Source organism: Melozone crissalis, unplaced genomic scaffold, assembly GCF_028551555.1.
Source record: "Melozone crissalis strain CALT ecotype California unplaced genomic scaffold, PUWL_Pcris_2 ptg000018l_1, whole genome shotgun sequence".
Classification (NCBI taxonomy): Eukaryota; Metazoa; Chordata; class Aves; order Passeriformes; family Passerellidae; genus Melozone; species Melozone crissalis.
The window spans coordinates 9960681-9987529 of record NW_026535796.1 but is presented as its reverse complement, the minus strand read 5'-3'; the positions used below and the strand labels follow the sequence as shown (position 1 = coordinate 9987529).

General features: G+C 46.0%; 1 protein-coding gene across 1 annotated transcript in view; it reads left to right on the top strand.

Moving 5' to 3' along the window:
- TSPAN32 (tetraspanin 32) overlaps positions 1-17593 on the top strand; it is a 29109-nt gene extending 11516 nt beyond the window's left edge. The window contains exons 5-8 of the mRNA XM_054276304.1: positions 11537-11638; positions 13135-13227; positions 15313-15396; positions 17498-17593. Coding sequence (XP_054132279.1) covers positions 11537-11638; positions 13135-13227; positions 15313-15396; positions 17498-17593 — 375 coding nt within the window. The remainder of the gene's footprint in view (positions 1-11536; positions 11639-13134; positions 13228-15312; positions 15397-17497) is intronic.
- Positions 17594-26849: the final 9256 nt, after the last annotated feature.

The following is a 26849-nucleotide window of genomic DNA, read 5'->3' as shown; positions in this document are numbered from 1 at the left end:
GATTGATGCTGCCAGCTCATCTTTTTGGTTACATGTACTGGGGCCGATCAAAGACCAGTCTGAAGTGTCTGGCCTTGAGATTTCCTTCTGTGATGGAGGAGCACAACTCCATCAAAGTCCCAGAGACTCAGTCCACACTAGGACTGTGGCAATTGGTTTTGTAGGCACAAGGAGCCCTGCCCTGTAATGGTTTGGTGTCCTGTGCATAAATTAAATCCCAGTCTTTCTGAAAGTAGAAGTCAAGGTTAAGGAGAGGGATAAGGTCCTGCTTCTCTAGAAAATTTTCCCAGAGCTGGCCAGTGCCCAAAGTAGTTGAAAATCCTTTGAAATGCGCAGGTGGCTACACTGGACCAGGCTAAAGTTGTTGGCCAAGGAGCTTTTTGGCTGACCTGCTGTTAGCCAAGGTAGCAGCATAAAAACCCAGCAAGCACAAAGCAATGCTTTTTCAGATGCCAGCAGCTTGTGGCCCAGGTGTCTGCTGGTGGCAACTGCTGGTGTCTTTGCCTTTAATGTTCTCCCTGGGCTTTTTCTCTGTGAATTTGTCCAACTGCTTTTGGAAACATTAGGGTGAGTCCTGATGGCACAACAGCATCTTTTATCTGTATGCTTAACTGGCTGAAGTGCAATCCATCAGAGCTGAGGCATCCATGAAAATATGTCTTTCCACAGCCTTTTTATTTTTTTTTCCTTATTGTTTCAGGCAAAACTATCAACATTTATTACATTCCAACTAACAGTTTAATATGGAAATAATTTGGTTTTCATGACCACACAGAAGGGAGTTTCCTTCACTTTCCTTCTTCTTCTGCAGACATTAAATTGTAAATTGCAGACATTAAATTGTAGGCTGTGTCAGTAAAGGAGAAATGGCACCAGAAACTGTCTGGTTGGCATTGTGAAATTGTGTTTTCTAAATAGACTGCTTAGTTTTACTGTTAATCCACATACATGGTGTAGGGCATAAAAACACTGTAAGAAAAAGGTTGTATGTTGGGTTATGTAATACAGGGATGTGCCATGCCAAAAATATTTTGCTGAAAATATTTTAAGGAGTATTGCTTTGTATATCTCTTAATCAGTACATCTGGTTTTACTTCAAATTATTTTCATGGGTTTTTTTGCTCTGAGCGCCCTGCCCACAAAAGCACCAATGGTTATGGTTAGCTTTGGTAATTGCTTGGGTTTCTGTAAGCAAAACAGCTTCCACTAGGCAAATTAGGGGGTTATGTAAAAGGTTGACTTTCTGGGCAAAGAAAACCAGCAGTGTTTCTGACAACAGAAAAAAATACCCTTAGATACCATCTTGTGTTTCTCTGCTTCCTAAAATCCAAGGAAAAGCAAGGAATATAAATGAGGAAGATTTGATTAGAAGTGTCACTTACAGAACGTGTAGAAATTTAGTTTCGACAGAAAAGTAACCTGTCTCACTAGAGAGACAAATGCAGATGTGAGAGAAAAATGCAGGTGACTGAAAGAAATGCAGATGTGTCTGCCCCTCCAGGACAGGAGCACAGTGATACAGAAAATTGAATGAAGTAGGGATAAGACTTCTGAAGTCTCATTATAGAGCTGGTTGTTCGCTTGTCTCTCTCAAAAGAAGGAACAAAATTCAAGCAGGTGTCCTCTGCTGCCTACTGCATGTCAGTGCTCTCAAAAATAGTTAATTGTGGTAATCTGGGGGGGGGAATCAAACCCAGCCAAGTGGGTGGGTGTCTTGTAAGCCTGATGGGATGTACACAGCTATCAAGAAAGGAATGGAACTGAGGATGTAAAACTGAATATGGATGAATATGGCCATTACACGTGCCTGAATCACTAAGAGCACTGAGGGGTACTGCCCCCACGTTCATTGCTAGAACAAAAATTTCAATTTTTCTCATGAAAAATTTCCAGTGTAATGCCAGACAGAAAATTAGGCTGTTCATTTTGGAAATGCCAGCTGGGAGCTGGTGTGAGTAGTTCCTGTCCTCTCCCTCCCTGCTGGCAAGGTTCCAAACCCAAGCAGCACTGAAAACTGAGTCCTCCCCTCCCTTTGCAAGCTAGGGATGGGAGGTCTCCCCTGCCCTGATCTCTGGCAGATGCTTCAGTGGTTTACTCCTGCTGGTAAAAAAAAAAAAATTAAAATACCCCTACATTTTCTTCATAAAGCAGAACCCTCTCATAGAAAATCACCTGAAACAGTAAACCCAATACTCAGTAAAAAACAGTAAAACCAATACTCAGTTGAAAAATTGTTTTCATGGTTATTATCAAGAGACAATAGGTAGAAATGTAGTTTGAGTATGATGAAAACAGGATGCCCTTTTTGCCTGTGTGGCTCTTTTAGGGCCTTTTTTACAGTACTTCCTACAGAGAAGCTGGGCAGGGAGAAAGGAAGAGTTATTTGTAAATATTTGATATTCTCAGACCTGGACACTGTAAACAAAATTAATCTTCTCATTTCCCATTCTTTTCTGCTTTCATGACTTTCTGTAGCTTCTGGATGAATTCTTTCAGACAGATGTTGAATGTTTTAATTTCAAGTTATCCTCATTCCAGATGGACTCGATGTCACCATAGTCTGTTTCCTTGTGATGTATGCCAGACATGCAGCAGTCATGAACCTTAGATTTCTCATGCTTTATCGTAAAAGGCTGCATCCCAATTGTTCCTCCTCTCAGTGGGAGATGTGGTCTTGGTAGGGAAGTGTTGCAAACCTGTCTGAGGAAGGCCAGTGGCGCAATCAAAGTGAACAAGAGTTTTACGTGCATGGGAGGGCAGAGGGGAGGGGATGACCTCTCTGCAAGGTCTTTGCTGGAACTGCTGTGGTAACCACAGAAATCATGATGTTTTCAAATGGTTTTCAGCCACATTAGGAACTTCTGCTTCCTGAAGCTGAAGAGCTGAGTCCTGTTTTCCAAAGTAATTGTTATGGCAGTTCCTTTGCCACAAACTGCTGTCTGTTTAAGAGAGGTCCCTCTGTCACTCACAGCACGGCCAAAAAGAGCGGGGATGTGGAATGCAGGGATGTGGAATGCAAGGATGTGGAATGCAGGAAAGACATGCCACATCTAGCACAGCTGGTGGGGAGGGCTGCTGCTTCCTCCTGCTCCCCAGCTTCCTTTCTCTCCTCAGCCACTAACTGCTGCTGTAGAAACCTGTCTGCAGAGGCTGGAGCAAAGCTGTACTTGCAGCTGCCATAGAGAAGATTTTGTACCCTTACTAGCCAACACAAAACCAGAATCATTAAGGTTAGAAAGCTTTTAAGATCATTGAGTCCAACCTTTGACTGTCAACTAGACTAGAGCACTTAGTGCCATGTCCGGTTATTTCTTGAACACTTCCAGGGGCGGTGACTCCACCACCACCCTCGGCAGCCCATTCCAATGCCTGACCACCCCTTCAGTGAAGAAATTCTTCCTGATGTCCAACCTGAACCTAGAACAGCTTGAGGCTCTTATGTTGTCACTTGTTGCCTAAGAAATGACATGAACCCCCACCATGCTACAAGCTCCTTTTAGGTAGTTGCAGAGAGCAATAAGGTCTTCCTTGAGCCTCCTTTTCTCCAGGCTAAACTATCTCCAGCTCACTCTCACTGGATTTCCTGTGCAGACCCTTCACCAGCTCCATTGCCCCTCTCTGGACATGCTCCAGTACTTCAGTGGCTTTTTTGTACTGAGTGGCCCAGCACTGGGCACAGCCATCCAGGTGCTGAGCCCAGTACAGAGGGACAATCCCTGCCCTAGCCCTGCTGGCCACACTATTTGTGATACAGGCCAGGATGCCCTGAGCCTTCTTGGCCACCTGGGCACACGCTGGCTCATTGTCAGCTCTTACCCAGCACCCGCAGGTCCTTTTCCACTGGGCCCCTTTCCAGGCCCCTATCTAAGCCTGTAGTGCTGCATGAGGTTGTTGCCCTCATTTGACCAAAGTGCAGGACCTGGCACTTGGCCTTGGTGAGCCTGAGGTTTGGGGTTATGTTCTGGGCCCTGCTGTGAAAGAGGCCAGAGAGTTTCTATTCCACATCAACTTCTGCTGTTCCCTTTCTCTGAGCAGCTTCTTCCAGGAACCCTGTGGCCCTGGCCCCATAAGCCAGGATGGTAGGGTGGGTCAGTGACGCTAAAATTGCTGCAACATACAAGGAGTTTTGCAACAGAATGAGCATTTTAATTACAGAGATTTATTCATAAGTAAAAGCTTAAAATGGATTAAATTACAATTTCCCAAGTCAGGAATTTGAAACTGGTGCAAATAGTTGTCCATAGTTCTGTAAAGGCCTGATTCCCCATGTCCTCTGAATGAAGATGTTGTTTGAATTTGCACTAGCTGCAATGATATGGTAATCTCTTAATTATCAAGTGGTTTCTCAGGTTACTGGGTGATTTCAAAATGAGTTTCACCTGTGGCTTTTGGCTCCACATGAGTGGAAAGGCATTCGCCCTTCTGTGCTGCACTGCTTGTACTTCAAGAATAAATGCAAGGAGTTAGCTTTTTATGGGCAGGGAATTAATACAAGCCATTTGTCTACATTGTGATTCTCCTGCAGCCTTGCTCTGCTACCTTCAGAGGAACTTGTCTGGTCTCCCCTCCTCATGCTGGGAAGTGGAAATGGAGTCTTCCATGCTTTGCTAGCAAGCCAGGTGGTACCTTTTGAGATGGTGATTTTCTAACCTGTTAGAAAGCCTGGAGTACACAGCTGGAATTAACAGCTGCAGCTGTTAAATAACAAACGTTGCCACACCTGAGTCTTCTTAAACAAAGCAGCTTCCCTCCTCACTTCTCTGCCTGTGGAACCAGCACTGGTCTTCTGTCTGTGGGTCTCCCTTCCATGCAGCACCTTTGCAAAGCCAGAGGCAGCATTGCCTGGGTCTCCAGGAGGGAATCATCTCTTGCCATGCATAAAAACAGCACATGCATCTTTTTTCTGCAGGTATGTAAGGAACGGCCCATCACTTTCCAGTTAATTTCTTAAGTGGGACTGTAGAGGTCTTTTCTCTGTGGATTTCCTAGAGTGTGTGTGTATCTGCAACTGCTGCCTCTAGTCTGTGTTGGGGCAAAGTCTTGCAGGGACTTAAATTATTAAATGCGGGCTGAAATCCTAGAGATTTTAATGGGATTTAAATACAAGCTGAAAGTGTGCTCAGGTGTTTTCTGAAACCAGACCTGAAGCATACAGGTAGGTTCCTTTTGGGCTTTGATTCAGGGAGGCTGGATCAGGATTGTAGCTTCTCACAGGGGTCTTCCAAGAGCATTTACAAAAGTCACTGATGTTGCTGTGAGAACTGTGAACTATCTGACATGCTCCTTGCTCTTAATCTAGGAGGCACAATCACTTTAAACCATCGAGCTTTTCCCAGTCTCTGAACTCCAGGGGAAAAAACAAAAATGGGGGGAAACCCCTCCCTCTTCCTTACCGTTTTTAAATACTGTGCCTCTTTCCCAGTGTTTATGTTCTCACCAGCCAGCGACAGCCCACTCCCCCCAGCGAGACACTGCTCTCCTTTGTCTGAGCTCCACACAGGCATTTGCACTCACGGGTTCCATAATTTATGGCTGCCCCGGCGCTGAACCCACGCGGCCCCGTTTCTGCCGCTTTCTGTGGCAGAGCTGGAGCTGCAGCTCCAGCCTCCAGCAGCAGCCAGGGCACCTGAGGCCACTCAGACAGCTGCCATCACTGCAGCACACCCAACCTTCATGCACCTGTAGGATGCTCACCACCCCTCAGAGGTGACAGGGCTGCCCTGGGACTGGCTCTACTGCTGATACCACTGGTTTATAAGCTAAAACTGTTTGTTTTCAGTGCTGTTCAGTGCTTTCTGTTGGGAAGCAAGTCTTGCCTGGCACTGGTTTTAAGTGCTACAGGTGAAGGCTCAGGGATGGCTGAGATAATTTGACCACAGTTTTGGGGAGAGGGTGTTCACAAATTGATGGGTTGTGTGTTTTGAAAGACAGGAACATTGTCATTGTGGGCCCTTGGCAGCTTGTTGGCTTTGCAGTTCTGTTATAAAATGGACTGAAAATTTAATTTTTTTTTTTTTTTTACAAAAAAAACAAAGAGCAAACATAAAAAAGCTAATCCAAGAGGAATTAAAAATAAAAAAAACTCCATAAAAAAATTCCAAGAGGACCTTGATATACTTGTGACATTCACCAATGTGCAGCCACAGATTAGAAGGATTTAGGGAAAAAAAATCCTTGTTGATATCGATTAACTGCCTGCCTGTGTTTTCTGCACTTCCCTCTAAGGCAGCTGGTACTCTGTCACAGACACAGCAGTGCTGCATCTGAGTAGCACAAAGGTGGCCTCTGGGTTTTATGGCTTGGCTGAGCGTGAGGCCCTGCCCATGGGCCAAGAGGGATGTGTAGCACCCACACAGCTAGAATCTGCTGTTCTTTTGGGGATATGGAGATAGTGCTGAGCTGTGACACTGCTCACCTCCTCATTTCCTTTCTCATGTTTTAAGTGTTTTGTGCAAGAGCAGGATAGAAGTGCTAGAGAGAGTTTTCTGAAATTTTTGTTCCACAGCAGTTTTTGGTCTGTCTCCTTCTGTGTATACAGCAGAAAGTAGAAGGAAGCCCATATGGTTTGGTTTGGGGTTTTTTTAATGTATGTGTTTATAGATAGACACAAAATCTGATCTGGGGGGAAAAAAGTGGCTAAAAGCCTCTTGTAGCTTGTGGCATCAGGGGTCTCCAGTGACTACTGTCAGTCAGAGGGGGAGCATTTCTTATCTTGTGCCATTTTCCACGGAAGACCTCAAAGGCTGCTCTAATTTGCAGCCCTGGCTGGATTTCTGCATCTGGGAATGACTGGTTAGAGGAAGGCTCTAAAGGAGAGAAGCTGATGGGCAGTGAAGGAAATAAAAACATTCAGCAAGCTGCAATGACTGTTAGATGGGGCTTGGTTGAGCATGAATGGGGCAAGCTCACCTTACCGTGTGTCCAATCCATGTGGTGGGAGTTGCTCTGCAACCTGGCTAATGCCCCCAGAGTGGCTTTTTCTCCCCTATTTCACTGCAGCTGCATCATTGCTTTGCCCAAACCCAAGCTGTTGCATCTGCCCCACCCCTGTTTCTGACATGCTGTGAATGCATGCATTTCTGCACGCTGGGGAGGAAAGGGAAGACAGACAGCAAAATGCAGAAGTGTTTTTCTTCTTGAAACAAGGAAGAGTTTTGACTGCGTTCACTACTTTATTACAGTTTCACTTCTTAATTGTCTAGCTTGCAGTTCATAGCTGAGCATGGGAGTCTGCAGTGGCCACCTCTAGAGGGACATTTCTGAGTGAGGCTGGTGAGTGCATCCTCTGGTGATGCTGAAAGAACACAAAGTGCTGAGATTGCAGTTTCTTCTGAGCCTGTACTACATCTGCTCAGTTTGATTCCTCAAAGGCACAAAGACCCATAGGAGCAGAGGATCCTCCTCCCGATTCCCATGCTTGTCTTCCTCCTCTGCCATGCCAAGTGTTCCTATTTATTGGAAAGGAGGAAGGTGGTTTTGTCTTGGAGACAATCCTGATATCTCCTTTCACTATGTTCTCCTTGAGCTTTGCAGAGGGATTTTTACCCAACAGCAGTTGCAAAGGTGGTTCACTAAGACTCAGACCATTGTTCTTGGTACAAGTCTACATTAGTTTCCACTGAAATGACACTTCCAGGTTGCCTGGACATAGGCATTCACTGGCAGCAGGATTGGGATTCACTGGCATCTTTGGCTTGCAAAGGCATCAGTCAGGAACTGAAGGCAGACCTTGTGTCATCTTTCTGTCCCAAATCCAGTTACAGGTAAAACTTATCCTGATAAATAACCGAAGTCAAAAATGTCAGTTTTCCTCTTGAAGGAGGCAAGGTGGAAATTTGCTTTAGTTTTAATAGCCAAAGGCAAGAACTCCAATTGCTTAGAGTACATGTCTTCCTGCAGTCATACATTCTGCTTCTTGGGGGATAAAGGATTTAGAGGATGATAAATAATCTTAAAATTCCTTTTTTCTTTTACTTTAGGTGAAAAATGGTACTTCCCGAGTCAGTTGGAGTCAGCTGCATTCATTTCAGTGGTGATTTTCCATTTGTTGTATCCAGCAACCCATCAATATCATTCCTAAATGAATATTTCATTAAGGAATGCAGACAGAAGTGGGAGGCAGCAATTATTTACCTGATTTAGAGCTGGAACATTTCACCCAGCTTCTTCCAGGAAAAGAATTACTTTAAGGTGTGACCTCCATATCACTCAAGCTGGAGATTTTTCTTAACCAAAGCCCAGCTGATGCTTTACCTTCAGCTCATGGTGTTTCTTACTGATGAGCACTGCAGGCTCAGTCTCCCTCCAAGGAGAGGGAGAAGAGAGCAGAACTCTTCCAGCAGTGGATCACAGCATGTCACTAGGAACAGGAAAATCCACTTGACTATTATGATGCTTATGTGTGGGAGGAGTGAAAGACCTTTAGAAAAGCAGACGGACTTTCTCTTCTCCAGCTGTATCTGCCCATTGCATGCTAAGTACTGTTTAAGTGATGGGGCACAGCTCTTTGTCTTAAAGGTCATTATTAACAGCATCAGTGTAAGCACTCAAACTCAACAGTCATCCTGTTGCTTAAACGTGAGAGGAAGCACCCTGAGTATTTTCAATACTTTTTTCCTCCAACAACCAGAGAAAGAAAATTGTCTTGAGGCAATGGACTCAAAGTTGCCCATCAGGGGAGTGTGTGATAGGAATCTGTTGAGGATGGCAATTGAGTACAAAGCAGTGCTGCAGTCTAGCTCTTCACTGTGTTAGGAGCTGGATCAATGGAAAATAGAGGGATGAACTTCTGCTGGATGTAGCAATGTTGCAAATAAGTCATGAAACCACTTGGTGACTGTTTCACGCTTTCAGGCTTTAATTTTTACATCATCAGGCATGCATGAGTGAGCAGGATATTTTGGGCTGGATAGATGCTGCCGTGCATGACCCATGCTTCAGAGCTTGGCTGCAGCTCTGAGTACAAACATAATCCCATCCCAGGCAGCTGAGTGTGGTGTTTTGCTCTCCTATGTCTTCTCTTATTAAACCAGACCTCTTGTATGCTCTGTGGCACAGTCTTCTGCACAGACGGAAACAGCCAGTGATAAATACTGAGATTTTCTACTATCTGTCTACCTCTGAAGTATTCAAATGAGAAAGCTGTCTGCAGTAGTCTTTGAAAACAGACCATTATGTTGTATGAAAACAGCAGTTTTTCCCTCCAAAATCAAATGATCCTAGCAAAAATCAGAAAGAGGATGTGGAGGAACTACAAGCAATTTACCCTTTAAAAAATGGATTTAGAGTTTGATATTCCCTTACTAGGATCTGAATAGCCTATTCAGATAATGTCTGGATATAAATGCTAGATATAATTGCTAGATAGAAATGCTGAGAATGACTAATCAGCAAATTGTACTCTTAGGCTTGCCCAGACACACATTCTAAAAGGAAATTATTGCTATTAAACATTTTCCATTTAATGACTTGTGTTTTCAGCTCTTGGAGGCTGCTTGACAAAATGAGGATGAAAAAATCAGTAGGTAACTGAGAAGTCAGCTCACAAGAAAGCTCAGAAATGGTGCAGTTGAAGTCTTTAGTAGTCATAATGTACCTGGAGATTACCATTATCATTTCCATCGCTGTAGCTGAGCTGGCTCTGAAATTATAACTGCTTGTGTTTTTTTCAATTATTGTTTCCAACAGCTGAAATAATTTTAAGCCACTGTTTTGTTACAGGCATTTTGTTCCTTCAGATCTTTCCTATCCACTCTTGTTCTTCAAACAGCTACGTCTCCCAGTATTCCTTGGCCCAGATTTCAAGAGACCTTTAGAAAGCAGTTAAACTTCTGGATTGCTTTCACCCCTTGAACCCTTGCTTGAACATAGCCACTTGCTTGAACTCTTTCATTTTTTTCTTTTTAAGTCATCCAAATTTAGGTCTTTTGGACAAAAACTCAGCATCCTGACCCTCATGGTAAATATGAAAAGACAAATATTGTGCATGCAGCACTGGTTCCCTTACCAAAACACATATATATGTTGTCACAGCACAAAATAGTTTTTATTCCTACATTTTAGACTGGGATCAGGATATTCAAAAGGTAATAATTGCTTATGTTAAGAAACCTGCTGTTCTGTTACTCTTTTCTCCACAAGAGGAGCTCAAATATTATTCTTTTTTTCATTATTCCTAATCCAATTCTTCAGTGGAAATGGACGTTCTTTTTATTGAATCCATTTATTTAATTGCTGCTTCTGGAAAGCTATTTCATGGCCCACAAGAAGTCGGAAACGATTGGAGATTTTCTTTTTTATTGGGTTATAAGGTTTGCTGTGGGGAAGGTTGTTGCAGAAGTCGTATAGAAATCTGGTCTTATTGTTGCACCCACCTCACTTTATGCACTCTGACACCCCAGGGGGACAAAAGGAGCATCCTCCTTCCTCATTAGTGTGGAACAGCTCAGTGTCACACATTTTGCTATGGAGTATCATAATATCTGAGCCCTGTCTGTCACTGGTCACTCTTATGCCATGTTGATAGCCATAAAAAATCTTTTGATGCGTGCCTTCAAACTCTATTCCTGGAGGCACAGAGCCAATCTGGATACACATAATCTTCTCAACCTCCACCTCCCTGGTTATCACCCTCTGTTGTCGCTTGTGTTTTGGACAGCTGGGCAGGACAGAGCAATCTTGCAGTAATAGATGCAACCACCTTGAATGATCCTGGCTTCACCCCTGAGCAGAGAGTGCTGGGGTTTTATTCCTCAGAGGAATTTCTAAGTGTGAACCCTCACACTGAGCTGCAAAGCCTCGCTGAGAGATGGCTCTGTTCCCAGAGATTTCCCTGTGTGGCCACCCACTCTGCCTGTCTCTGCCATCAATTTTCCCTCCTGAAAGACAAGCACTGACTGCAGGCCCACTCGGACCGGTGCTGCTGAGGAAGCAAGGCAAAATGAAAGGAAGAAATAAGGTTTTGACTCCAGGCACTGAGGGCAACTGTCATATTTTTTTTTCTCTGACTTCCAAATGGGAGTTGGCTGGGATCTGTCAAGCTTCAAGTTCTCACACATTTGGTAAATATTTAGGGTCTGACTCACCACTGAATCACTCCCGTTATTTTTTTTGCTCTGCGCAGAGAAATGGCTCTGCCACTTAGATAACACCAACCCTCTGAGGTTCTCTCACTCTTTGTATTCTAGCATCTCATGGTCATGTGTGCCTGTCCTCACAGTACCACCTTCAGGATGGGGAGATGGCATCAGCCCTGGCTGGCAGAGGGACTCAGGCACTCTGGTCACAGACACCCAAGTTCTTCTCTGACACAAAATCCAAAACTGGCCAAAAGCTCCAGCCATCAGCTGGTGAGACCCCGGCTCCTTAGCGTCTGGTGGGTCACACACCAGCTCCTGCTGCCTGGGGGTCATTTTAGTAGCTGCACTGCCTGCATTGCTGTACCTGCGAGAGCTTCTGTGGAAATCAAAAGAGCACAATTGCCCCCAGAGACAGCTGTGGTCTGTTTTGTATGTACAGACCTCTGCTTTCATTGCAGGTGGAAGACAGCATGATGGATGTGTATGATTTCGTGTACGAGGAGGTGAGGAGGAACACCTCCAGCTTCAGGAGACATGAACTGACTGCCATCCATGAAGCAGTAAGTTGTCTTTTACCTGCAGGAGGAAACCTTGCCCTGGGGTATCTTCCTGAGGGTTTTGGCAGGCTGGGGCTGACACCTGTGCTCTGTCTTCTGAATGCTGCAATGCCATTTTTCCTCAAGAACCGAGTCCTCCAGGCTGCTGTGGAGTCTGCTCCTCCCTTCATATTCTTCCTTTCTCAGATCTGACCAACCAGATTACCAACAGGAACAAAGGGTCACCTCTTTGGGCATCACTGTGATGCAACATCTACAAAGCTTCCGCCCTGCAGCTGCCATTGTATTTTCTGTCTCAGCAGCCACTGTGACTTGCTCCCTGTCTGTGGTACAAGAGTGTGGATATGCACCTGGTCAAGTAGAGAGGAAGAGGCAGGAATTCCACATAGTCCAGCAGTAGTATTTGCACATGGTTATTCCTATTTATCCTCAAGTTTGTGTCTGAGGAGAACTGGAGGCTACACAGCCTCTTACAGAACTGGAGACTGCTATCAGGCTCCCAAAAACCACTACCCAGGATGCTGTTGGTCTCTGTAGCTCAGCAGGTAGGCAAGGGTGGTTACCCAGAGCACAGGGAGGACACTTGCCCCCAAAGCCACAGGAGATGAGTGAGGATGTCCCCCACAGTGAGAAACTCCCGAGTCCCTGCTGAGTAAAGGAGATGCCATTCCCTCGCACAGCAGGGCTTGTTTGGGGAGTGAGTTCATGGCACACACAAGGCTGGATGGGGAGGTCAGCCCTGCTCGGCTGTTTCCAAACACCTCCCACACAACTCCCTGTATCCTTCTGTGTTTTTTTTAAATCATCATAACAAGTACTTTTCCAAGCTGTTTCTATCTGTGCTTCTCAAAACACAGAAGAGGTCAAATGTTCCTTTTTGCAGTGGTGGTGGTGGTGGCCCTCAGAGCCATGCCCAGGCATGGAAGTGCTTGCTCTCAGGGCTATGGAGCAGTACTCCCAGCATCCCATTTGACAAGGAGAAGCAGGCACAATGCCTGGCTTCATCAGTTGCTTACTTTAGTTGCCTCTTGAATTGATGGAGAAGCAGTTTTTCTACTCTTGTTTTTTTTTTTTTTCCCTTCTGCCAGAGCTCCAAACTGTCCAGTGCACCACAGTAACAGGAAACCAGCTCCCCAGTGGGTGTTGCTGGGGATCCCCTCAGCCCATAACAATCACTGGAAACATGAGTCTGTGCATCCCTGGGCTTTCTGGAGCAGCCACTGAGCATTAATATGACCATAGAGGAAGAGCTTGGCCCCACTCCCAGGCAGCAGTCCTGGGGGAGGATGAGCAAGTTTGAGGCCAGATCCATCCACCTCCCCTGAATTTAGCTTGCATTGCTGCAGTTGTTGATTCCTACGTGCTTTGCTCCTTGCCACCCTGGCTGGGTAGCCTTTCCTGAGGCAGCAGGGGCCTGTTGCCAGCACCTCCTGCTGCAGCAGCTGGTAGCAAGGGGAGACCCTTGGCGAGCAGCTGGCCAACTTCTCCCTCTCTTGCAGTTCCTTTGCTGTGGGAAGCACTCTCCTTTTGGGGACACAACCGATGTCGAGAACAAGACATGCCCACCTGACCAATTGCACAGTGAAGGACAGGTAAGGAAAAGGATTCTCCCACACCATAGTGGGGTTGTGCCTCTACTTCCTAGCTATCAAAACCTCACTGGTGCTAAAGTGTTAATGAGAATTGTGCTTTTTGATGGTTTGGGGTTGAAACAGGTTGGGATTTGTTTTGTTTGGGTTTTGTTTTTTCAATAACACTGGACATGGTATGGGAGTAGTGCATTCAGCTCTGGGGTCCAGCACAGGAAGGACATTGACCTGGTGGAGCAAGACCAGAGGAGGCCACCAATATGATCTGAGGGATGGTGCATCTCTCCTATGAAGAATGACTGAAAGGATTGCTTATGTTCAACCTGGAAAAGAGACGACATGGAGGTGACCTAATTGTGTCCTTCTAGAAAAGGAGAAAGATGCAAGAAAGCTGGAGAGGGACTTTTTGCAGGAGGATGTAGGACAGGACAAGGGGGAATGTCTTGAAACTGACAGTAATTTTAGATTAAATATTAGGAAAAAATTCTTTACTGTGAGGGTGGTGAGGTACTGGCACAAGTTGCCCAAAGAATTTAGGAATTCCCCATCCCTGGCAGTGTTTAATGCCAGGTGGGATGGAGCTCTGAGCAACCTGGTCTAGGGAAAGGTGTCCCTGCCCATGGCTGGGGGGTTGGAACTGGACGGGATCTTTAAGGTCCCTTGCAACTCAAATCATTCTATGATTGTGTGAATCAGGAGGAAGAGCCCTGGCAGATCAGCAGGTCTCAGACCCACAGGTGCAGTTTCCTTCACTGCTCTAGAAAGCTTTCAAAATGCTTGTGTTTGCAGCCTGAAACTTCCCTCCAGCTTCCTGCTCATCTCCTGTGCTTGCAGAGAGTGTGAGATATCACAGGCATGTATCAGAGCACAAAAAAAACTGTTTGACTTTTCCACATGACACTAATTTCTGACACTTAAAATGTGTTCCAGTTAACAGCAAATGTAGAATTTGATGTAATTCCTTTTTCTCCAGGGCATTAAATAGGTATTAAAATGAGAAGCTCATGAAGCGAGGTGATGATGCCCACCAGTAGCTTCCTCAAGTATGCTTCATTCTGACTCTTTCAAGCATCTCAGTGGGGCTGCTGGAGAAGCCACCAGTATTAGACTGTTGTGCACTGAAGCTACAACCCTCTGAGCATATCTATTGCACGATGATGTTTCTCCCACCAGAGTAGCTAAAGCCACCAGCATCGATATTTGGTGTTTCTAGAAAAAGCAAAACCACGTGGCTGCAGGGATACAAACCCGTTGTCAGGTGAAGATGTCAAGTGCTAGCAGCACCCGTGATGCACAGGCGCACGTCAGCCCGCTGGGGCAGCGTTTCAAGGCACAGCCTCCAGGAGTGTCACATCCCAGGGCTGGGTGGAACTCGGCTCTGAGAGCAGGAAGGGAGAGCAGAACAAAGCTGGGCACCATATGGGCGATTCATTCCTCCCACTTAGTGGTCTGTTTCCCTCACTTGGGAGCTGGGGAAGTGAGTGGGAGGATGTGCTTTGTGTGACACAGGAAACCGCAGTTTGGTGGCCACAGTCATTCTCTCCTGGCTTTGAATGCTCTTTCTTCCTTCTGCAAATCCCTTCATCAAGGGCGTGCTCTTGCATTTCTGAAATGGCTGTCTTGGCCAACACCTTGGGGATTTCTGTGGGGCCATTGGTATGCTTAAGGCTAATGTGTATTAATGCTTGCAGCACCTCGCAAAATTGAGCTGTTCAGTAGTAACCTTGGGGAATGCATTTGGCATCACGGTGTGCTCTGCTTTTCTGACTTTCCATTTCCTTCTTTCCGTTTTTCAGTGAGTGAAAAGAAAAGAGCTTTGCTTGACCACACTTAAGCACACATCCTCCACAGTGCAAAATGCATCACGCCAATAAAACTGTAGGCGTGTTGTAGTAACAGAAAAGATACCACAGATGTTTGTCTTCCCAAGATGCAGCAGCAGCAGGAGGGAGAACGGCCCAGCTGTGCAATGCTGCACCCCTTTCTTGCCTCCTTTCTCTCTGAGGCTGTGGAAGTGCTGTTGTGGGGATAAAGCCCCACACCAAGCTGCTGTTGTGTTGCAAGGGGTATTTGTTTCTTTCTTCCCAGGACTGCCTGCAAGAGATCCAGGACTTTCTGAAGAAGCACATGGACTTTGTCTTCTCGCTCCTGGGCATCGCCATTGGTTTCACGGTAACACTGTCTTTCCTTTCACATTTTGGCCCTGGAAGGCAGGATCCAGTCAGGAAAAAGTATCTTAAATTAGCCCCCAGAAGCTAGAATTCTGGGTGATTTTTGGATGCTAGCAGCAGAGAAACAAGCAGTGGTGGACTCCACTATGGAAATTGGGAAGGGGCCAGGAATCTGGACAGGCTGATGGAGGGGTTTTCCTGCAGGAGGAGGCTCGCTGCACAGTTTTTGTGCCCTAACAAGGCATGGCGTCTGGGAGTGGGGAGCAGGATGCAGCAGCAGTTGCATTTCATCCACTCAGGCTTGCCTGTGTGACTTCTCCTGTGAGTGAGAGGCCGTGTCACCTCGCTGGAGGCTTGTGGATTACGTAGAAAGGGAGATGCGCTAAAGCCTTCATATTTTAGGAAACTTACTGCCTCCTAGATCAACTTGGGAAGTTGTGTGTGCAGCCAGAGCTGGAAGGTCTTGAAAGCTACTGAGCACCAGCAGTGGAGCTGGAGAGCTGTGCAGAAGGGGAAGGTCTCATCCTATTAATGACCACTATATGAATCTGATGAGGAACATCTCGGGCAATGTGGGTAACTCCCAGGCTCATAAAAAGCAGGCTGCAAAGGAAAGGGGAAGAGTACGTTGTCTGGGCTCCAAGGTTCTGTCTTTGAAGGAGTAACATGCAGAGGAGGGGTGAAATCATCTTCAGATGATGGCTCTGAAATTAATTTGGAGGAGAACAAAAGAGAAAATTAAATGCTGCAAGAGAAGCGTATCTTTCCATGGTGAGGGGGCTCTGGGGCTGCATGGGGGTGGTCTCTTTGGAGCTGGAGCAGGCCACTAATTAAAACCAGCCTTCTTGTTTGCCCACCCACTGCTTGGCAGAGGTGTATCACTGTAATTACCTGTACTCAAGGACTCTGAACAAGTGGTGATGCACACCAGAAAACAGCATGTGAAAGGAGACTCCTTTCTCCACCATGAGGGCAGGTTTGGTCTACTATGATATCTCCATGCTGCTCCCCAGATGGGATGACCTTTCTTGATTGAAAGTGTATTTGGAGATTGTTTTATGCCTTGTGTCCACCTTGGCACATTTATGGATTAGAAGATTCTTCTCCATCTAAATAAAATCCAGAGGAGCAAACAATTTGTATTTATAGCAGTAAATTAGGAAAACCATCAGGCATTGCTATGGAGCTGTAAACGTAAAGTCATCTGTGAATATTTGGTGCCACTTTCCAGTTTTTCTCCAGTATAAGGAGAATTTCACTGCAGCTATATTCAGATAAAAGCAGGAGCACTTTTATAACAGACACACTTTTTTCACAGCTTGATGCTGTAGCCAGATAAGGCAGCTGTCTTTGAAGCCTGTGCTAGAGGAAATCTCACCGCACAGTTTGCTATTGTGATGGCAGGATGCAAGGGAAGCACGTAAAGAGGGCTGTAGCTGCTCTGATGTCACTGTCCCTCGGCCGACAATGCACACACATCCCCAGATCAAGCTGCAAGCAAAGGCATTAGCACATTAGGGCATACTTGAAGAAAGAGCACATTGTTACAGCCCTCATTATCCTTCCCACAGCAGCCTTACCTTGGGTATGTTGCCTGTGTTAATCCTGATGTGTGCTACACCAGGCAGAGTATCACAATAGAGAGGAAGTACACTGTCCTCTGCATTTATAACTATTTGGGGTTGGTTTAGGCATTTGTCTGTTTGGTTTTTTTTGTTGGGGTTTTTTCTTCAAACAAGACATGGGTGTTGTGGTTTTTTCTCTTTAAAAAAGGCTGCTATTATGAGAGGTATGTTTGTTTGCATAGAGGAATGTTCTGTGGCAGGAATTAAATTTGAATTTTCTGGTTTCATTTTATTTCTTGGTATTTTTAGAGCCAGGTTTGAGCTGTGCTATGCCAACTCCAATCAGATGTTTTAACCATGTGTTGCTTTTTTAAAAAATTTCCATGTCAGAAATGGTGTTCAGCACTTCACTGAAAACCAGCTCTCCTCAGCAAAATGTGACAACAGGCAATATTTATGATTGCTTATTTGCACAGATGGAGCATCATAATCAGTTACACACTTAATTGTATGCCTATCTCATTTATTTCCTTTTAGGTTTATGGGATGTTCCTAACTTCATTCCTTTGGTTCTCCATCCACTTCAGCAGCAACCTGTACCGGAAAGGGAAATACACCCTGCGGGAGAGGTAGAAACCTGATGCCTGGGCATCCCTACCAGGCAAAGCCAGCTCTTGGCACAGAAGATGTCTGAAGTCACCCACAAAATGCCCTGGGAAGGTATTGTGTGGGGTCAGGTGATGGGATATGTGTCACACATTTCCCTTTCCTGCACTACAGTTGGGCTCAGAGATGCGGATTCCCTCAATGGGAGATGTACGGGCTGGGGCCCCACAAGAAGGACACAAGGAGTTCTTTACAACCAAATGGAGAGAAAAGCCCAGCAAAAATCACAGCATTAAACAAAACTTCTCTCGTGCTGTCACCTGAGCAGTTCCCTGTGACCCCCAAAGATGCAATGTTTCTAGGAAGATGGCTTTGGATCACAGCCCAGGACCAATGTTGCACTATCAGTAAATAAATGACAGGAAGTGTGTCACCACTGATGTGAAATGTGCTCTCCCAGAGTGGAACTTGCAATGATTAATTTTGGGCATTTTTCTGATCGTGCTGAGGTATATAGGCATCCAATGACTGTCAGCTAGTTTTCTCACTTTCGAATGTTGTCAAGTTTATAGAACTTTTGGTAGAGATCAGGACAAAAAGTCAGAAAGTAGAGAATGAGCTTTGAAACAACTGACCAACAGAAGAATGTATTTCTGTTATTCCTCCTTGCTAATGCAATACATCATTTTTTTTTTTAATTCTTAGTCAGCCTCCTAAATCTTGATGCCACACTGATTTCTCAGGGGCTTGTTAAGCCACACCTGTGTCTAATTCTGGGCCCCTTAATTTAGGTAGGATGTTGACATACTCAAACACATTCAGAGAAGAGCCAGAAGGCTGCTGAGGGGTCTAGAACACAAACCTGAGGGAGCTGGGGTTATTTAGCCTGGCAAAAAGGAGTCTTGGGGTGACCTTATCACTCTGTACAACTGCCTGAAAGGAGGGTGTAGCCAGGTGGTGGTTGGTCTCTTCTCCCAGGCAACAAGTGACAGGATGAGGGGACACAGTCTGAAGCTGTCCCAGGGGAAGTTTAAGCTAGACATTAAAGACAAATTCTTCACAGAAGAAGGGATTGGGCATTGGAATGGACTGCCCAGGGAGGTGGTGGAGTCACCGTCCCTAGAGGTGTTTAAAAAAAGCTTGGACGTGGCACTCAGTGGCATGGTTTAGTTGATAAGGTGGTGTTAGGTCATAGGTTGAACTTGATCTCCAAGGTCTTTTCCAGCCTGGCTGGTTGTGTGATTCTGTAACTTCCGGCCCCAGCTCTGTGTTTATCAGGCTTTGGTAACCCACTGTGCTCTTGTGGTAAAAGGACTTTGATATTCCACACACAGAAGTTTAAATCTATAAGAGAGCAGGACTGATCTGCAGCCAGGTCAAACAATACAATGTCCAACTCCACGTCCTTTTTACATCACTTTATCAATAATAAACAGAATTTGTAAAAGGCTGTCAGTCTAGCTGAAACAACAGCTCCCTGCTATGCTTTGCCCTCATGTCGAGTAGGCAGAGCAGCTTCTGAGCTGAAACCCATCATTGCAATATATGTAGCACCTGCTGTAAATTATACAGCTGTGTGAAATGTCTGTTGAACCAGCAACAGCTTTCACTTCTCTTGCACATAGTGGGTTTTAGGCATGAAAAATTGTAAGTAGCAGTTTTTTACTGAGATAAACATGGACAACCCTATGCTGATGTTCAGGACAAGTCCTGGCCCTCTGGCAGGGGCTGCTGCATGTACACGAACAGCACTATAGCACCTGGCTAGCATTTTAACCCAGGCTGCAAATACCTTGCATTGGAAAGAGTTGTGTTACGGAGGGCTGTCCCTTCTCATTCCACACCCTTGGAGCCAGCAGAGCTTCACTGTTGACTTCACTGGAAGCAGGATGAAGTTCAAACTGCCCCAGTGTGTATTCAAGCAACCTCCTGGCAGTCACCAACATACCTCAGTCTGGCAGGGAATTGGGTATGATATGCACTTCCCAGCTTATGCACTTTCTACTGGGGAAGTATTCACTTATACATGTATATATATCATCACATATATTGATCTCTGGAAAGAGATAATCTCCCTTGTGAGCTCCAGCTGCTACTGTCAGGCTACTGCTACTGTTATTCCTCAGGCCAGCTGGCAGCTCATGTGACTCCTGGTTGCTTCAATAAAGATGAATTTCTTGCAAAAGGCCATCATTCCTCCTCTTTTTTGTGCCATGCATGAAGCTGCCTGCATTGCTTGGGGCTTTACACCATGGGGGGACTCAGTAATTCTTTCAGTGCTGGGAAGAGAGACTCCCCAGGCAGCTTGTGCTTGCTGGTCCCAGCAGTGTGCTGGAGGGAGAGGATGGCCTTGGTCCTTTGGAGGAAAAGGAGCAGCTCACCAACCTCAGCCAGATGATGGGCCAGCAGGCTGGCACTTCTCAGGGTGTAACACAAGCAGGGGCAGGAAAAATGCTTAAGGACGTGTTTAAGCTGTAACTACCGGAGTGTTTATATGGAAGCAATGTCTGTGGTTTTGCTTTTTTAAGGATTAGGTAGTCAGGTCTTGCACACTGCTCTGCATTGGCTAGTTAACTGCTGATATTTGGTCATATCAAAAAACATCATGGACAAATTGGAGGAGTCAGTGTCATCAGCGTGGGTTACCTGCTCAAGCCTCATCAACGGGCACAAAAAATCTGTTAAAGCATCACCACCAGGACTGCTGAAGCTTTAGGTGCTCCACCTTCCCAGGTCAGTTTTTAATGTAAAGGCAAAGTTGTGGACAGGAGTACCATATATATGATGAAGGTATCTGCTTTTCTGCTCCTGAAAATTGCAGAGGGATGTCATTGCAGGGTGGCAGGAGCCCCTGCTGCTACACACAACACAATCTCTGGGAGAAGAGTGTGTCCAGCCTCTGGCCATCTTGTGAGCGTTATTCCCATTTCACTGGCTGCTGGAGCTCCCCTGCAAGGAGCAGCACCTTCAACAAGGAGCTGACAGAGCCATGCCCAGTTGGACGCGCTCTTCTCCCAGAGTTTGTGTTGTGTGTAGCAGCAGGGATGTGATGGCATCCCGCTGTGATTTTCAGAAGCCGAAAAGCAGATACCTTCAGCTCCTTGATTTTTACAAGCCCATTACAGAAATGTGCAGTGTTAACATTTTGTTCACAGTTGTAGAAGTGGCAGCACTGAGGGACGGCTGGATGGAACCCACAGGGTGGGTGAGTGTTAAACAGTTTTTACACCTCTGCCAACAAAATATCCGTCCTACAATGAATGTTTTTGCACTTACTAGTCCCTAATTTTCTGCTGTCTAGAGGCAAATTACAGCTCTTGTGTGACCAGGGCAAAACCCCAGGAACTTATTGATAAGTGATGCAAAGATTTACACAGTGTTGAGGAGAGAGAGAGAGAGAGATTTTGCTGGGAGAAGAGCATGGAGCTGAGCACTGGGGATGCAAGCCAGCAGCCAGACAAGGAAGCACCTGCAGAGCAGTGAGCCTTCCTGAGGCTTGCTCTAGAGGAAGCTGTTTGTTATAAGCATATCAACACTCACACTCTGCTAGGAAAGAAATCCTATTTATGTAGGCATATATGGGAGAAAAAAAATGGAATTTTCAGACCAAAGGTGCAAAGTTAAATATTTAGTTGGGAATTGGCTCCAGCTACTTGTCAATTAAGTTGCAGCAATTATCAGTTATTTCCACTAAGATCATCTGGGCACTTGCAGTCTGCCTCTCTCTGAGCATGCATTAGCTTCTGCTCATGAGTTACTTTTTCCCTTTTACTTTAGACCACCCCCCAGTTCTATCTGAGGCCACAAGAAGAGGGACCAGCATAAGGTCAGATTGCTGTGGCCTGTGTGGTCACCTTTGGGGCTACCTATAAGCCTGTGGGGCCGGGGAGCATCAGCCCATAGAAGCAGCAAGCACCTTTTGTGCTGCTCTCCACCTTTCACTGCCCCTGCACTGCTCAGGCACTGCTCTGCCAACAGGGCCATTAAATTCTATAGAGACCCTATATGGGGCTCACCATATGCTCATGGCTGGACTGACCACAGCTTGCTTATGAGCCAGATGAGCTTTTCCAGCTTTTCTACTCACTCTGATGGCAGTGGATGATGCTTAGAGCACTTGTGGAAAGCACTGGTTAAATAATACAGTAACACTCTACAGAGATTTGGTCATGAGGAGAGTGAGAATCTTTCAACCTCGTGGTGTGCTGTCTTGACTCCAAACCAGTTTGCTATTTCTTGCCCTTTTGACCATGTGTTTGAGAGTTCCTGCTGTCCTTGAAATACAACTTCCTCATGCAGCAGCCCCTTCACTAGGCAGCTTGGATTGATGCCTGCAGCACGCTCCTAGAGAAGACACTGCTGAGCAAGTCCTTGCAAAGCCTTAGGAGCTGGCAAAGCTGGGTGGACCCTTGCAGTGCTGGAGTGTAAGCAAGCCAAGTCCTGCCAAGGTAAAGCTGTGTTTATAAGCTGCAGACACACAAAATATTTTTGGAAGTAACAGTTGATAGACGCGTGTTTTTCTAGCCAGGTGCAGAAGTATGTGTTTGGAAAAGCAGCTGGCTATAATTCTCCTCTAGAAATGCAGCCAAAGGGGGAAGATGCCCCACACAGATCTCGGCCAGCACAGCTGAAAGCAGTTGAGGTCAGAAGCTGCTGTGAATACACAGATCACACACATCCTGCAACTTTCTCATGAAGTGTCATTGCAGCTCTCTCTGTTGGTAAAATGCAGCTGGGGAGAAAAGTGATCTATTTCTTAACTCTGTAGTTCCTCTTCTGGGAGAAGGAGCAACTGGCAGCAAGAATCAAACCTGTCCACTTAGAGATTTAACAATGTGTAGGACAGAGGGAAGAACCTGGGGGTGAAGAGGGAGAGCTCTGGAGAAGTCTTGGAGGCTGTTTCGGAAAAACACAGGCTGTGTGTGTTTTGCAGGGTTTGGCCAGAGCTATCAAACCCATAACTGACTGCAGGCCTGCTGGTGAGCCCACTCCACTCCCCACCATGCCATCCCTCTCACCCCCAGCACAAAACTGCTGCCTTCATCACCTGGTATTTGGGGGTCCCTCAAACAGATTTATACCTGGAGGCAACCTGCATATCCCCCCCTGTCAGGAGGGTCAAGGGGAAAAATCCACCTCTTTATCTGGAAGGGATATATGCGGTGGTTGTTCAGTTTGCAAGGAAGTGACACTCCTTGGGAGAAATATGTTCAGACAAACCTGGAGGTGCCCACCAACAACTAAAGCCCTCCTGTCTTCCAGTTTCTATTGCCTTAGACTCCAGCAAGCAAAGAAGGAAGGTCCCTCCCAGCATTTCTTGGAGGAAGATGCATATCCCTGCGTTGCTCACCCTGGAGTCACTGGCAGTCAGCTAGCTGGGTTGTTTATATTATCCCAAAACAGAATCCCCTGTCTCCCCTCAGCATCACTGAGTGCTGCTGTTTAACCCCAGTGTGCAGCAGCTTGCTCACGGGCGTGCTTGGTTTCTTTTTAGCCCTGTTACATCAGCAATGAACTATTCCAGTCTTTATTCACCTACTAATGAATTATACATTGATTATACAATAAGAGCTCTCTGCATTGAAGGGCTGCGCTCTGGCACCTCCCAAAGCACAGCTCAGCCCAGCTGTGACTCAGTCTTCTGTGATGCCCTAAGAAAAATGAATGTTCACTTTCTGGGCTCATGAGCTAAGAGAAGAGAGCTTCTGCTTGGATAGGAAGCCTGCCTGGGTTTTCACTCCCTCGGCTGGAGCTCCAGCAGGAGCTGATGCTGTCCTTCCCCCACCACTTATATAACCTGACCTATCACCATAGATACATTGATATAAATATTTAAGGATGGCGGAGAGACAGGTCAGGCAGATGGGAGCCATTTGTTGAGTTTATTAGAAACAGAAAGTTCAGGCTCAGCTACAGGTCTCTGCTTGCTGCATCCCTCTCCCCTGAGGCTGCAAGGCAAGAGCAACCTCCTGCACTGTCACAGAGCTTCGACTCAGCTTATAGAGATAGGCATGGGGATTTTTGGATAAGCAGGCACCATCCTCTCCTGCTGGGGCACAGAAAAGGTATTCTGAAAACGTCCCCTTAGATTTGGGGATTAGATTCCTCATGTTGTTTTTTCTCTATTCGAAATGAAGGTGTTGGCTGGCTCCCCAGGGGTGTAGACAGGTCTCTTCTGAGGGGACGGAGCTCCATAGGCCAGTACATGCAATGCAGTTTGCCTTTGCTCAAGTCTCTTCCTTGAAAAACAGCATTGTGGGGTGTTGGCTGGCAAGGAAGTTACCCCTGGGTGCTCTCGGACTGTTAACCTCCCACGGAACAAATTTCTGAGTTTCTTATCATGCATCTCCAAAATGTCCTATTTAAAGATCTTTGATGATGTTGCTGTTGTTTGGGGTTTTGTGGTTTGTTTTTTTTTTTTTTACCACCAGAGGTAAATTGAAAATTCCGGCTATTTCTGCAGTATTTTGCAATAAAAATAAGAAGTGGTGGTTAAAAGCTAACTAGGACCTCACTAGCAAAATGATGTGCATTTTTTCCCCATGGTTTATCCATCAGTTTTGAGCTGGCTGAAGAGGGCAGGGGAATTGTCATGCAAGCCTGATGCATGCAGCCAGAGTATGACATCAGCAGCCATCCTGTGGATAAGGGATTCCCCTCTGCTCTGCCAGATCTCCTGGAGACCCTCAGTAGGTGTTTAGAGCCTGCCTTGATGGTCATCAGTTCATGTCCTGGTTGCCAGCTCCTCAGGCCTGTGTAAGAGCAGGGGAGGGTGTGTGTCTGTCCTCTCCCCTCATCCCCCTCCCTCACTTTTTATAAAACAAAAGGGGTTTTAAGGGGAAGCTGCTGGAAGGCAGGTGGGCATCTCTGTGGGATAATCAGGCAGACAGCCCCAGGGGTTGGGTTTGCTGAGTCCTGCTGGTGAGGGATGTTCTGATAAACTGGGGCTGGAGGCAGCATCTGCTCTAAAGGACCCTGGTGAGTCACACCCAGAGGTGCCAAAACCCACAGGCATGACACTGGCTTTTATAAACAGGCTCACAAAAAAACCCAACAAGCCATGCCAAACAGACAGAAAGAACCACTGCAAGTGCCTCCTCTCTCAGCTGCTTCACTCAGCCTGCAAACCCAATTGCAAAAGCACATTCAAAGAGCCTCTTGGGGATGGGCTTATTTTTTTAATTTGGGGTTTGGGGAATTTTTTAAAAAACATTTTTAGAGTTTATTTTTTTTTTCTTTCAGAGATGAAAGGCTTGGGGGGAGGTAGGTAGCTTCCTCACAGCCCTGCCTTGCAGCTGGCTGCTCTGTGAACGACTTCACGCCCTGAGCACTTGAACCAGCTTTTCCTCCTGAAGAGGGAAGTCATCAGCCCTATTCATAGCCCTCACACTCAATACTGGCATGTGACACCCAGACACAAACTGAATTTTTGCAAATTAGCTTTACTTATTTATAAAGAGCTGGTAAAGCCACTGAGAGCCTTGGAAAGGTAGTTGTGGTACTTTATAGGCTGTACAGTGAGCAATGCAGTGTGAGAGATGAGTATGAAATATGAGAAATGAGTGTACAACACCTGAAATCACACATAGTCCTGGGAAACAGTGTCTGTTATCTTGTCACTGCTCTGGTGATGGCATTTTTCTTCCGGTACCTAAAGGCCAAAGTTTTCAAATATACCCAGCTGAGCTGCTTAAAATAACAACAACAAGAAAAGACAAAGCTTGAAATACTTTTCCACTTACAACTTTTGGAGAAGACTCTTGGCATGGCCAGTTTAAACCCAGTGGGCTTCATGCTGGGAGCTTCTTGATGGTGGGACTGTGCCCCTGCCACAGCTGTCCTGAGCAACATGTGCTCCAACAGAACCTTAAGGAAGCTTCCAGAAACAGAACTCTGTTGGCTCCAAACCAAATTGTTGCCTCATAGAATTTTTGGAGGGTACAAAAAAGTTTATTTCTTGTTTTCCATTTTCCTTCACTCAACATAGGAGGAAAAAAGGGCACAAAGCAAGAGAAGAAAAGCCACAGTAGGAGGGATAAAAACAACACAAAAAAAGCAATCCTAAGCTCCCTGGAAGCAGTTTCAATGCCACTCTTGTGGCAGCGATTGCACTTCTCTCCAGCGCACAAAAGTTGATTTGAGAGTCATTTTCCCTCATAGGTGGTGGGGCTGCTGCTGCTGAAGGCCCTGCTGCTGCTGGTTCCTTCCTGTCCCACTCGCAGACTCTCCAAGCAGCATCTCTGAGAGTTGTTCTGGGAACAGCCCAAGTGCATGAGAGGCTTCTTTGTTCATATAGTCTCCTGTTTTCAACTTTTCTTTTCTTTTCTTTTCTTTTCTTTTCTTTTCTTTTCTTTTCTTTTCTTTTCTTTTCTTTTCTTTTTTCTTTTCTCTTTTCTTTTCTTTCTTTTCTTTTCTTCTTTTATCTTTTTTTTTTTTGGGGGGGTGGGGGTGTGTTACTATTTACAGCTGTAAAGGATGGAGGTGCAGAAAAGAAGACCTCTCTGTGGGACACTGTGCTGTAGCAAGTGAGCAGCTCTGGGATCCTGCTGTTGTCATTTGGGCTGATGAGCAGGAGCCACACAGGATTACAGCTATTGCCGTGACCAGATGGGTCATGCTGATAATTCAGGACAGCAGTTACATGCATAAATAGCCTGGTGAACCTCCAGCTTTGTTGGTAAGTCTGGATGAGTGAATGTGGCTTAGAGACAAAGGGGTGATGAATCCATGGCAAGCCCACAATCAGGGACATACTCAGCATAAGTAATTAGGGAATGGAGCCAACTTCTATTCATTCCTGGTCCCTGCTGCCTTGTAGGGCATGGGCTGTTACTGAGGGACACAGAAAGTTTTGATGAACATCACAAAGCCCTGGACCAACTCATCCCTGAGGGCAATGGGATGATTTTGCAAGAAGCTGACTCGATTTCTACATACACGTGCAGGAAATGTGTGATAGCCAACAGCTCATTCCCGACTATGGGATGCATGGCTGGGAAGACTCTATCAGAGTGTGCAAATACTTGGCTGAGATGCTGCTCCCTGTAATCCTTCAGTGGAGGGAAGTGCCCAGGCAGGAAGAGGGCAGGTTTCCCCACACGACGCTGTGGGTGGGTGCCAGGTTCATATTTAGCTCAGTGAGGTGCTGACCTTGGCTGGAGCTGCTCACTGATGCCTTTTCCAGGCATCCTCCTGTGCTCTGGTTATGTGACTTACCAGCCTGCCCCTGGAGAAGTGAATGAGCTTCCTGGAAGCACAACATGGGGTGAGAGCTATTTATATT